General features: G+C 60.3%; 1 protein-coding gene across 13 annotated transcripts in view; it reads right to left on the bottom strand.

The window, feature by feature from the left end:
• RANBP3 (RAN binding protein 3) overlaps nucleotides 1-13254 on the bottom strand; it is a 52520-nt gene that overhangs the window by 1392 nt on the left and 37874 nt on the right. For 4 of the 13 annotated variants that reach the window (XM_070491818.1, XM_044753211.2, XM_070491814.1 and 1 more), the window contains 11 exons: nucleotides 12301-12366; nucleotides 11329-11421; nucleotides 10216-10334; nucleotides 9025-9144; nucleotides 6789-6892; nucleotides 6304-6382; nucleotides 5106-5208; nucleotides 4490-4599; nucleotides 2656-2776; nucleotides 692-834; nucleotides 123-306 (listed from right to left, as the gene is read on the bottom strand). In XM_070491818.1, coding sequence (XP_070347919.1) covers nucleotides 123-306; nucleotides 692-834; nucleotides 2656-2776; nucleotides 4490-4599; nucleotides 5106-5208; nucleotides 6304-6382; nucleotides 6789-6892; nucleotides 9025-9144; nucleotides 10216-10334; nucleotides 11329-11421; nucleotides 12301-12366 — 1242 coding nt within the window. Of the gene's footprint in view, nucleotides 1-122; nucleotides 307-691; nucleotides 835-2655; nucleotides 2777-4489; nucleotides 4615-5105; nucleotides 5209-6303; nucleotides 6470-6788; nucleotides 6893-9024; nucleotides 9145-10215; nucleotides 10335-11328; nucleotides 11422-12300; nucleotides 12367-13254 lie in introns of all 13 variants that reach the window. The other 9 variants (XM_070491811.1, XM_070491815.1, XM_044753209.2 and 6 more) reach the window with 3 other exon arrangements.

A 13254-nucleotide genomic window follows, 5' to 3' on the forward strand; every position in this document is an offset into this window, starting at 1 on the left:
CCTGTGGTCAGGTCCCCCCTGCATGGAGCCCCAGCCCCTGGGTCAGGCCCCCGACCAAAGGAGGGAGGGCATCTGGCAACCCAGCTCCCTCGTGCCCTCCAGGGCAGGGCGGCCCAGCTTACCGCTTCCGGAGGCTCCTGACGGAGCCAGGACATCGTCGTCGTCACTGTCGTCCTCGTTGGATGGCGCCGCCCCGGGCTCCGGGGCAGGCGTCTTGGCCTCCTGCTCCTGCTCCACGCGGCTGCGCAGAGCCAGGATGCGGTGGTGCAGGGCTGCGTACAGCTGGCCCGTGTCCTTGGAGCTGGCCTGCGGAGGCAGAGAAGTGCCAGGTTATAAGGCCTCCTGGGCAGTGCAGCCACTGCCCTCGCCGTGACGGGACGCCACCATCCCTGGGCCAGGACTGCGGAGGAGCCTGCCCCTCTCTCGAAGCTCCCACAGCCCCGCGCCCGTCCTCCCCAGGGGCCCAGACAGCCCGCAGCCGGCCGGCACTCGGCCACTAGGGCAATTCTCTCTCCCACCCTCCGGCCCGACCCGCTCGTTCTGGAGACCGGCCCACCCGCTCATGCCGAGTGCTGAGAGCTGCGGCGCGGCAGGTCCAGCCTGGCGGGCCCTGACCGGGTACCCCGAGGAGTCGCCCCGCTGCAGCAGCTCAGGCGGGCGCAGCCCTCGTCCTTCCCCAGGAGTCGCTCACCGAGATCAGGAAGACCTTCACGCCCTGGTCCTCGGCGTCCGTGGCGGTGATGCGCACGCTCTTCTCGCTGGCCTTGTCCATCTGCATCTGCGCCCATAGCTTGGTGTTGAGGATCAGCCTCAGGCTGCCCTGGGTCCGCATCACTGCAACCGACAAGGCCGCTCAGCGCTGGCCGCCCACGCCAGCCTGAGAGCAGACGCCGTACCCGGGTGACACCTCACGAGTCTCCTGAGGTCCCTGAAAGCGCCTGTCTGCTGAGCAACAGCCCCCGCGACGCTGGGGCCGGACCCGGCACCCTGCTCCCCTGGCCCGCACGACTGAGGCCACACCCAGCCTGTGGGGGTTTTGTTGGTCCACGCAGCGGGTGCCAGGGCAGCGGCTCCCTTGGGGACGGGGGTGGTCGGGGGGAGCTATGGCCGACTCCAGGGACGGGGGGCCAGAGGGGGACATATGTGGGCTGTACACAGGGGGGACATGCACTTTCTTTCTGTGACACACTGCATGGAAGTTGCCACCCCCGACTGTCTCCCATGCATAGGCCAAGCCCCAGGCCCTGTCCTGTGGTTTTCTTAGAAAAAAGGTCAAGGAAGCTCAGAGCTTCCATCGGCGGGGAGGCAAGGACAGGCCAGGGTCAGCGTTCATGGAGAAAACCAGGCACGGGCCTCCCCTCTCCGGAAGTGCTGAGTTCCACCCACAGCGGGTCCGAGGCACAGTCAGCCTGCCCGCGTGCCAGACCCCTCCTCCCGCTGCGCCCTGGCCCATGGACCCGGCGACCTTGCCTTCCTGCCAGCCCAGCTGTCCCCAATGGAACAGGCCTGGAGACGGTTAGAAGTTGTCACCCAACCCAGGGCCCCAGACGGCACACAGGACGGGAGCAGCCTGGACCAGCTTGTGGAGGCCTGCGGGGTCTGCGCCCCAACCGACAGGATCTCCCCGTGCCCACTCCCTGAGCCCTCCGAGCTGTGACCAGCTGGCCGCGGGTGGGGACCGAAGAAGGGGCAATGAGGTGGGGGGGGGGCCGGGGGGCAGTCACAAGCACTGTGCTCTCCCCATCCATACGCTCGAACACTCCCATAGGGAAGGACGAAAAAGAAATCGAGGGTGTGTTCAAGGGGGAGAGAGAGTGGGGCGCACAGGAGGGCCACTTCCATCTCCGTCCCAATCTCGGGACCATTCCGAGCCCAGGGGCGTGAGGACACTGGCGCAAGGACGCGACGTGGGCTACGACCAGGCCAGGAATCGACGTCCCTGTCAAGGCCAGAAGAGTCATTTGGGAAGATTAAAAAAAGGGCACACTTACACACACGTACACACTGTCTTCAAATGTGTATACGTGAACGTGCACCCCCACAGCACCCCCACGTCTGTAACACGCACACGTCTGGGCTAAGACTCACGTATACACGGCCCTGGAGCTTCATTCACGACAGTCAAACAAATCAGAACCACCTCAACGGCCATCAACAGGGACATGGTTTCGTACATTCATTGTCAATGGAACACGGAGATACAAGTTTTCCCCAAAAAGGCCGATTTTTAAGGAAAATTTAAGGACAAAGGAAGATGCTCACAGAAGTGCAGAAATCAAAATCGCCCCATTTCCTTAAAAAAGAACCACGAAACAGGCCTGGACCGCCAAAATGTTATTAGCAGAGGTTTCTCTTTCTTCATCGATGTTTTTTCCTTTCTATCCTAGACAACTGGCACCTGGCCGATCAGAAAGCGAGTTAAGAACCGCTCCCTACTTTTACCGCTGCCACACTCAGGCAGGGCAGGGTCGGGGAGGGGCCAGCGGCTGGAGCCTCGGGGGCAGGCCGCCCGCGGGCTGTGGGCGTGGGTGCGGGGCTCCCCCGTGGGGACCTGCTTCCGGCTGGCTGGGTGCAGGGCCGAGTCAGGACCTTGCCCTCAGTGCCCCGGGAACTCACAGCCTCCCGGGCCCCTCTGAGGGGCCCCGGCCAGCTCACCTAGTCGGGACTGTAACGTGCCGTCGTCGGCCGACGCCATGTCGTTGAGTCTGAGCAGCCCCCGGCCTCTCTCCACCCACGACTGCGAGGTCTTGTCAAAGACAAACAGCTTGCACTGGATCTGGAACACAAGGCGGCCTCCAGGTGAGCGGGACCCTGACCGGAGGATGGATCCCGGGAGCCTCCTGGGGTCGGCAAACTGTGGCCTGGGGGCCAAGCCCGGCTGCTGGCCAGTTTTTTGTCCTGCCTCGAGCTAGAATGGGTTTTACATTTTTAGAGAGGTATTAAAAAAATCCTTAAGGAAATGCAGTCGGAACACAATGCGATACCACTTCATACCCACTAGGATGGTTAGAAGCAAAGACAGATCGTAACAGGCACATGCAGGACGTGGAGAAACAAGAAGCCTCACGCACGGCTCGTGGGATGTACAATGGTGCGGCCGCGGGGGAAACCGCTCCTCCAAACGGAAGCATGGCGCTCTCACGGGGCCCAGAAATCCCACTCCTGGGGTCCACCCGAGAGAAATGAAACTTGTGTCCACACAAAAACTCGTACACGAATGTTTATAGCAGCATGAGTCCTAAGAAGCAAAAAGTGGACAGAACCCAACCATCCAGCCACACGCTGGAGTACAATGCAGCCATGAAAAAGAGTGAGGTCCTGACACAGCCGCACGTGCACGGACCTGCACACACGATGCTCAGGGAGAGAAGCAGACACAGAAGGACACATGGTGTGTGATCCCATTGACAGGAAACGTCCAAAACAGGCAGATCCACAGACAGAGAGCGGGCTCGTGGGCGCCAGGGGCTGGTGTGGGGGGCGGTGACTGCTTATGCGCAGTTTCTTTTTGAGGGACAAAATTGTTCTAAATTAGACAGTGGTGATGGTTGCACAACTCTCTGAGTACACTAAAAACTACTGAATTGTATGCTTTAAAAGGCTGAATTTCATAGTATGTGGACCATATCTCAATAAAGCCGTAAAATACATTAAAAAAAGAATATGCAACGGAGATCCTTGTGACCCTTGACAGAAAAGTCTGCAGATCTTTTTAAGTCAGGGTCTCTTAACACGGACGGATTAAAAATCAAGGTTGAGGGGCTGCCCTGGTGGCACAGCGGTTAAGTGTGCACATTCTGGTTTGGTGGCTTGGAGTTTGCCATTCAGATCCTGGGTGCAGACATGGCATCGCTCATCAGGTCATGCTGTGGCAGGCGTCCCACATAGAAAGTAGAGGAAGATGGGCACAGATGTTAGCTCAGGGCCAGTCTTCCTCAGCAAAAAGAGGAGGATTGGCAGCAGTTAGCTCAGGGCTAATCTTCCTCAAAAAAAATTAAGTTTGAGTGGCAAAAGATGTACCATTAAAACCCTGCATTAGAACCTGACCAGGACTCCACCCCCATGGTTTACACGCACACACACGCATGTGCAAAAGCACGGAGGGCAGACGCCCGAGGCCCAGGAGGGCAGGAAGATGGGGACAGGGAGGAGCAGCACGAGGCGCGGCTGCACCTGTGATGCTGTCCCTGAGGAAACAACACAAGGTGCCGTGCGACAGAACAATGACAGCTGTTAATTCTGGCGAGAGAGGGCTTCGTTACAAGTCTGCAAGGCCCTGAACGATCGAGAATGTCACCAAATAGATCCCTTTGCTCTGAAACAAAGCAGCACGAGAAGGCCCTCGGCACTCACTGAGCTCTCCACGAAAGCCCCAGCAATGAGGTCCCCAAGGGTGGGCGCTGGCCCTGTCACTCCGGGGGTCTGAGCGCCCAGGGCACTCAGGTCACCCGCGGGCTGCAGCCCGAGGCACAGAGGAGCGGCCCCTCACCTGTAACACGTTGCTCTCTGCCTCCTCCCCGGTGATGACCTCCACCTTCTCCAGCAGACACTTGCGCGCCGTGGCCTTGGTGTAGGCGGCCGCCGACTCGGCCAGGGACTCTGAAACGGCATCAGCTAAACGTTGACTAGTCATTTGGTGGGAGGAGGGCGGGTCCTCCCAACACGCAAAGGGCTGGCTCTAGCCCCCAGCCACCCCGGCTGGCCACGCCGGGACCTGGAGTGGCCCCGGAAACGAGGCAGCTGATGCGGCCTCAGACCCTGCAGCGAGATGAGACCCCCCTATGAGCTGCCAGCATGGCTCGGGATCCTCAAGAGGACACTGAAAGTCCCCCCTGCTGTCTCAGGCCGTGAAGGGAGAGGGTGATGGCCACCTCCACAGCCCTGCCCCAAGTCACCCCGCAGTGCCTCGGTCCCCGCTTTAAGAGGAACGCGTCCCGCTCTGATCACTGAGAACCAGCGCTCTGGGCCTTCTGACTCTCGCAGTGGCTGGTCCACGCGTGGTTATTACTGCCTGGAGCGTCGGTCCCCACATCCCTCCCGGGCGGACGTGGCTGGACAGTGTCCCGTCACTCGGGTCCCCTCCCACAGGCGGCAGGACCGCGTACCTTTCTCAGGGGTGGCCTCCTGGGACGAGGACTCGGACCCGGACTCGGCAGCCGAATTTTCCCTGTTGGCATCGGAACCGAGCTCGTTTAGCTTGGGCGGGCTCTGGAGGGAGGCAGGCACACGGGGAGGCGGTGTGTTGGGGTGGTCCTGGCGGCCTGGCACCGCGGGACAGAGCCCCTCAGCCAGATGGTGGCGCCCAGCACTCCCCTGCAGGCAGGGGCTTCTTTCTGCCACCGGCTCCGCCTTCACAGCTTTGGGGACCCACCCAGGCCTGGCAGATGCGACTGGATAGCCCTTCCCATGGGTGGGTCCCCCGTCCCCACAGAACGATTCCCAAGCATTGTTCGGTGGGAAACCTAAGAGAGAGGTGCCCTCACAACACAGGCAGCTCTGAGTCTGCACAGGTCCACGCCGTGTGCCACGGGCGAGCTGCCCCCGGGAGCCCCAAATGGGCTCTCAAGGCCTCCCCGGGGGGCGCAGGCCACCCGCTGACAGTCCCCCTGGGCCATGTGAGGAAGCTCTTTGTTTCATTGTAATCAAAGGACAGTAGTGACACTGGAGAAAAGCAGCAGGAGGCTCCTTAAGGGAACAGGGACTGAGACAAAGATGGAAACAGTTCGTTGGGCCCCAGGCAGCTCCTCGGCCACACTCACAATGGACACAGAGGGGCTGCAGGTACTCGAGCGACCGGCAAAGAAAAGGCACGAAGGGAAGGAAGCAGGCAAAAGATTCCAGGGCCGGCCCAGGCTGGCCAGGCTCGCTGGGACTGGAGAGGGCCCAAGGGCACCCAAGCGCCTTGGTCATGGTGTGTGTCAGGACTGCAGGGGGCACAGGGGCCACCGTGGGGGTCCCCCCACTGTGCTGTAGCCTCATGGGTGGCCCCAGAGGAGCACGCGGTGAGGGACGCTGGGCTGAGGCTGTCACTGCAGCCGGCCTTGGCCGAGACAAAGCTTGGCGTGACTCAAGGGGAGCCTGTCTTAGGAGGACGGGAGACAGGAAGCCCACGGCAGCTCCCGGGGCCCAGGGCCGCCAGCTTCACGCTGAGGCCCAGCTGGGTCTCCTCTGTCTTACGTGCAGCTGAGAGCGGCCTGAGTTCACAGGAGCCGCACGGCAGCCGCGCCCCACGTGTCCCTTTGACCGGGGGAGCTCTAAACCGTCCCGGGCCCAGGAGGAACGGCGCCCACAGGGTGCACTCACCAGCACGCGCTCGCTCATGTTCTGGCCGAACACAAACTTGTTGCTGGCGGTGTCGGCACTGTTGGTCGAGTTCTCTAAACTGCAGAGAAGAGGCGCTGTGACCGCGGCCGCGGAACCTGGCGGGTCACAGAGGCAGCCGAGCGCCACTGGCCCACTGGGGTCTGCTCTGGGCACGAGGTGTGGGCGACAGACGTCACTCCGAGGGCCGGGGTGGACAACCCCACAGAACTCGGGTCCTGCCTCAGGGGTCGTGGAAGCCCACCACCCTGCCCTGGCCCCCCACAGCTGTGCCCAGAGTGGGAAAGGAGCGAGGCGCTGAAGGACAACCTGGATTATGGTGGCATGTGCCCCCTCCCCTGCATCCTGCCCCCCGAGGAAGGACCCGGCTGGCTCCTGGTCCTGGTGCTGCCTCCTCTCTGGGCCCGGGTCAGGGATGATGGCAGACCGTGGGCCCCGAGGCTGGGCAGCGGGCCCAGGACACACACCTGGAGCTGATATACTGAAGGAAATAGTTGGTGGCGGTCGGCGTTTCTGAACTGGGGTGCCCGGCATTCTCCAGGTCAGCTGCCTCAGCGCTCTCATCTATTAACTGGAAAACAGAGGAAATACTCACTGCTCAGAGAACGGCACCTTCTGGACCTTACTGCTCAGCCCGTCTGCACCCCCATGCCACACGCACAGCTCCAACAGGCAAATTCTATCGCGTGTGCACACACGTGTGCTTGTGCATGTGTGCGGGGGCGCGGCACTGTAATCAATGTCACCACTCTTTGCTTTTAATGCTAAGATACAAAAACAGTTTGTAAAGGATTAGGGAGCTTTTTCTATCTTGTTTAAAAAGAACACGCTCAAGTTGGCATCTCGTTGGTGTTTTCACCAATGCTTCTGTACCGACAGATCACAGGACATGTACAAACCTGGTATTTTAAGGGTTTCCTTATAAACATCACAAAGGCATCATTTCTCCAAAGCTTCCTTTATGCCAACTGCCGTGCCAGCCCCATTCATCCACCATCTACAGTCATGCTCCCGGGGCCCCTGAGCTGGGGACTGCGAACCCTGTTCTGTGAGCGAGGAACACGGCCTGCCGTCGCCTACCCTCCACGGGCATGTGACCGGGAGACCTCTGCGATCACGCGAGTCCTGGGCCTCCTAAGACACTGCTCCCCCCAATTTCAAGGTGGCTGTTCCCCTAAACTGCAGGAACAGACTCAACTTGATGGCCCAGGCCAGGCCCCGGCCCTCAGCGCAGAGGGGTCTCACGGCCCCCCTCTCTTGCTTCCTCCCCCGTGGTGGGAGCAGCCCCCAAGGGACTCATTACTTTGATTCAAGCTGTGCCACATTAACACATGTTTTCCGTCTCGTGGGGCGTCTATGCTCCTACCACACAGCAAGCAGCACGGGAGAGAGCCGACGGCGCGACCCCATGCTGCCAACGCGCACCCGAGACTTTTGCCCTCACTTGAGGGTTTCTCGCCCTCAGAGTCACCGACATCTGGAGTGGGACATTCTCGGCCGGGGCCGTCCTGGGCACTGCAAGGTGCTGAGCCCACGCCATGTCAGCAGTACCTGCTCCCCAGCTGTGACAGAACAAATGTCCCCAGACACAGCCACAGACAGCGCCTCTCAGGCTTCTGAAGGAGCTTCTCGTCAGATGAGCCGCTGACAACGGCAGAGAACGACCCTCCGTCCCTGCGGCTGGGGGAGGCGGCGCTGCCCAGCTCTGGTCTCCCAGAGCACCTGCGCACGGGGTTGAGCCGAGAGCCTGCCACTGCCAATGCTCCCCACCCCCAACTCGCAGTCCCCAGGCTAGACCCACACACCTGGGGGGCAGCCAGGAGGTGACAGGTACACCTGCCTCCCGCGGGAGAGAAAACAGTGTCTTTCCACCTGCCCTACTTTTATTTTATTTTTTTCCACCTGCCCTACTTTTAAAAGACAAGGTGATGGTTCTCAGTCGGGGGTGATGTGGTCCCATGGGGAACACTCAGCACTATCTGGGGACATCTTTGGTTGTCACAACTAGGGGAGTGTGCTCCTGGCATCCAGAGGGTGGTGGCCAAGGATTACTGAACACCCAATACCCAGTGGTGCCCAGGCTGGGCCTCCAACTACGAACGACCTGGTCTAAATGTTTCTAGTGCGGAGACAGAGAAACCAGAAGGAAGGAACAAAAGCTCTCAGGCGACGTCGAAAGCACCAGGTCGTGCCGTCTGCTTTCTCCTTTGCTACAGAAACGTCAGTTCTGGGGCTGGCCCCGTGACGTAGTGGTTAAGTTCGTGGGCTCCACTTCGGTGGCCCAGGTTCATGGGTTCGGATCCTGGGCGCGGACCTACACCACTCGACAGCCATGCTGTGGTGGCGACCCACATACAAAGTAGAGGAAAACCGGCAACAGATGTTAGCTCAGGGCCAATCTTCCTCGGCATAAACAAAACAAAACACCAGTTCTCAGAGATAAGCACACGTAGTCCCCTGTTCCCGGGAGAACGAGGGAGTCCTGCACTGGGGTGCAGAGGGGTGCAGGCCGCCTGGGCAGCTGGCTGCGTGCCAGGGGCCAGGCAGTGGAGTCTGGCAGGCGTGCAGGACAAGCAGCTGCCAGATGAGCCCGAGCCACCGGACCCCCACAACATGCTCCTGTCTCCGCCCACCCCCTAACCCAGGGGAGGCGTGAAGAGATCAACGCTCCATCCACAGCCTGCCTGGCCTCTGCTCACTCACCTTCACTCTGTCCCTCAGGTTCTGCCCGAACACGAACGCTTGCTGTGCAACTTGCTCTTTTTTCTCACAGTTTTCCTCCTCAGAAGTATTGCTAGACTCATTTCTCTGGGGCTCTTTCTCCTGGTGAAACACACACACAGAAAACTGAGAAGATTCCACACAGCAGCCAGAGGAGCCAGCTCATTGGCTCAACGTGTCTCCTCCGCTGCGTCCCTGGGCCCACAGGAAGGTGACCCAAGCAGACTCCTGGGCCTGGATGGGCGAGCTCTCGGCAGCTGGAGCTGCCCAGGCGTGGCGTGCGCACGCATCAGCAGGCACACGGAGGAGGTCGGGACGTTCCTGGTCTCCCTGAGGGCCCTGGGACCTGGCCACCGAGGTCCCCAAGCAGCACTATGCTGCAGACACGATTCCTACATGCACGGCCGCACCTGTGGCTGGCAGGTGGGGGCTCAGGGACGTGGGGAGCGGGAGGGTACAGAACCCCAGGCAGCGACTTTTCTGCAGAAATGGACGGAGGGGAATAAACACACACGTGCAACCCGGCTTCGTACAGCGAAGCCTCGGATTTCAAACCCACCTCCACCAGCCGCAGAAGCAGGCCGTTCATTATGTGCCCCGTACGGTCCAGTGGCCAAGCGACACTACCAGAAAACATACGCTTTCGGCCTCTACAAGCCCAGAACCCTGAAGAACTTTTATTTTTTTTTAAAAAAAAGTCAACCCATTTCTGAGCTGACTCCCCAGGCAAGCTTCAACTAGGATGGGCACATGTATATGAAGCCCCGAGGGATTGTTCGGGTGTGGAAACAGGGACATATTTACTCCGTGTGAAACAGTACAAGACCCTCATTCACGAAAGCCACTCCTCTGGGCCCAGCGGCCCCCCAGGGCTCAGTGGTGAGCGTGCCTGCCAGCAGGCACCCAAGCCCAGGACGTGTGGCACTGAGATCCGGCACACTATGGCTCTGCTGGTGGCACCCTCCTCTCGGAAGCACGAGAGAGACCACCCTCGGCATTGTAGCAACTTGGGACGTCGCTTGTGGTTATGCACTGGTGCTGCTGAGCAAAGCCAGAAAGCCTGGTGACAGGCCAACACTGAGACTCCTCAGAGCGGGTCACAGTCCCCACGGCCAGCGAAGCCCTGAGCAGTTTCACGGGTGGCGCTCCCTGCCCTGGCACGGGTGGACGAACCTCAGATGCTTGCGCCTCGTCAGAGGGACTCCTCCGGGCTGGGTTGTCGGGCAACGTCGACGTCGCGGGCCCTGTGCAGTCTGCTGGGATGCTGACCCCGTTGGTGCCGCTGCTCGGGACTGCAGGGAGAAAGGACACGGGGAGTGGCGGGAGCTCAGGCTGGGCCGCCTCGAGCACCCCCTGCTACCATTTGGACCGACAGGATAACCTTTCCTTTTAAAGAAAAGGATCTGGCGTGGCGACTAAAACTCACGAATCCTTAGATTAAAAAAAGCAAAACAAAAACCTCACAGAAGAACACCTTATTGCCTATTCCACCCAGAAGTGCAGGAATTTTCAGTATCTTTAGAAACAGTACTATTAACCGAGGGGGGAAAAACATAGAAAATGTATTGTGGGAACAATGATGAGTTTTATAAAGCTAGTTTCACTAATAAAGTCGTTACGCATTTTTTCCATTAAATAGTTGAGAAGACACGACACGCACAACTTGAAATGTGGCTTTGATTGTTTAGCATTCGATCAAAACAATGCCCCATGTAATCAAAGACTCGTCAGAAAAAGCATTTCTTTCATGTGGGATGCTGTGTTGCTCCGGATGCAGAGTTCTTGAATTGGAAGGGAAGGTCAAGAGGAAGACAAGAGGAGCTCAGCGGCACGGAGGGAACAAGGATGCACTGAAAGCCACTCGCTGTGCACACGGAACGGGAACACAGTGGGACTCGGGTCTGAAGGAGGGCAGACGACACGGGAATGCACGCTGCCCAGAATTACCCTCGAGTCCCTGAGCCACGCGGGGCTGGCTCGGCTGCATGCACAGGGATGGACCCAGCGCTCAGGGAGGGGGCTGGCGTGTGCAGCCGGTGCGAGTACACAGCATGCCACCCGCAGCCGCGCTCGGCTGGGTGCCACAGGGAGACCATGGAACCGCCTCTCCATCCTCCCCGGGCTCACCAGGGGGACGAGGACCGTTTGCTCCGCACTCACTTTATTTCTGAATGCATGCAGCAGAGACAGCCAAAGTCACCCGTGTGGAGACAAGGCTGTGGCAGGTGAGCCCAGAGGCCCAATCCGCCCGCCGTGGGAGCCTGGGTGCCCGGCCGCGGGTCTTACCGGTCTGAGAGAGGGCCTTTGGCTGGGGGGCTTGTAACACCGCCGGGCGAAGCACGCTGCGCTGCTGCTCCTTGGGCTTCTGGCTCGGCAGACCTGGGAACAGAAGTCAGCTTGCCCAGGGCCTCGGACCACGCGGGCAGAAACGCCCCCTGTCCCCCAGCTCTCAGGCGCCTTACAGAAAAATGAACCCAGTAACCTATCTGACGGCCCTCACACGCTAGACTTTGCACCGAAACACGTTTTTAAGAAACCCAAGATACTTTCTTTACAGCTCGACACGCACATTCGGGCTCGCTATGACTCCATGTGGTAAGTGCGATTCCCAGTAACCGACCACGCCTGTCGTTAATCCCATGAGCACAGGATTACTGGGCTACCGTGCCGGCTCGAGGACCACGTGCAGACGGCGAGGGGAGAGCCGCGAAGCCACGGGCGACCCCTCCAGAGTTTAGGACTCTGACTGGGGTCACGTAAAGGCCCTCTTTGTACCTGCTTTTCAAAAAGCCATGCTGAGAAAACCCTGTGCTGAGCTCAAATTGGGCAAGGACTGCGAGGACGCTTCTGGCCCCGCACGGGCTTCCCTGTTGGACCTGTTGGTCGGGATGGCACCACTGCCAGGCCCTGCTCCCTAGCGTGGCCCTGGATCGAGGACAATTTGCTAATCAGGGTTAACGGTGTGGCATGCTGGGGCCGGAACGCTCTGGAGAGAGGCTGCACCAGCCGAGCCACGTCCCCTGGCAAGCCTAGCCTGCTCCCTGTGCTGCCTCCTCTCCTCCTCTGGGCAGATGGCTCGCAGCGGGAGACCCTCCCTGGGCCGATAGGCTCTTTCAGTGGCTTTGCAGGGCTCAAGGGCCAGGGGAGTGAAGCTCCCCGAAAGGAGGCGGGCCCGGAGCGCACCGGGGGCGCTGCCCGAGGCGGCAGAGGCCGGGAGGGTGTGAGAAAGCCCTTCCACCCGCTCAAAGCGGCGCCCACCTGCACTGGGTGCCTGGCCGTGGATCAGCGTTGGCGGCTTCAACCGGAACCCACTGCTCTTCTCCTCTACAAGCACAAGACGAGAGGATCAAAAGCAGCTCTGCCTGGGGCGGGGCAGGGCAGGGCGGGGCGGTGGGAGAGGCCTGCGGACTGGGCCTCCGAGGGCAGGGGAGAACCAGGGAAATGTTTCCAAGTCTAAACAGAAATGCGGAAGCCCCGTCCCATCGCCAAGGGCGTGAGCAGCCTGGGCGAGGACGAGGCGGGGACCGGACGGCGGGAACTGCTGGCTCCGGGGCAACGTGCTGATGATGGGAGACCAAAGGGCATTGAAGGTGCAGGACAAGCGAGGGGACCACTTCCCCAGCAGCCTCAGACACCACGGTGTGTTTGCAAGCCCTGGAGAAGGACTGGCAGCCACGGGATAAAGGTCCCTGGGCCCTGTCTCCCTTTCCCAGAGGGCCTGTCTTGTCAGGAGGACACGTCTGTTTCAGGAAAAGCGTCTGTACACCAGCAGCTGTCTGGGAACAAGACATGTTTTCCGTGGTGAAAGCTCAAAGCAGGTGGATGGCAGGCCTGCTCTCTGCAGATGCACCCGGAGCCTTGCTTCTTGCCTCCTGGGAGCACTGGCAGCCCCGGAGGAGGAGGCAGGACCGTCTGCCCCGGCCCACGCGAGGAGGTTGGCTCTCCCCCAGGCCGTGAGTCTGGGCTGACAAACACACAGAGCTCATAGAGACGGGGGCTCCAGCTTTGTTCCAGCTCAGCCACGGGTCCACACAGATCCCCTAACCGTGCGTCTTGGTGACTCTGCCCATCTCAGAGGGGGGATGGCATGGGGAGACAGTCTCAGGCCACCCAGGACGGGAAGGGTCAGCATCAAAAGCCTTGTGACTGCAATAGCCCAGGTCTGTCCCCGGGGAGGCACAGGGACAGCAGCATTTTGGGCCACCAGGCAGC

This window comes from Equus asinus, chromosome 20, assembly GCF_041296235.1.
Source record: "Equus asinus isolate D_3611 breed Donkey chromosome 20, EquAss-T2T_v2, whole genome shotgun sequence".
Lineage (NCBI taxonomy): Eukaryota > Metazoa > Chordata > Mammalia > Perissodactyla > Equidae > Equus > Equus asinus.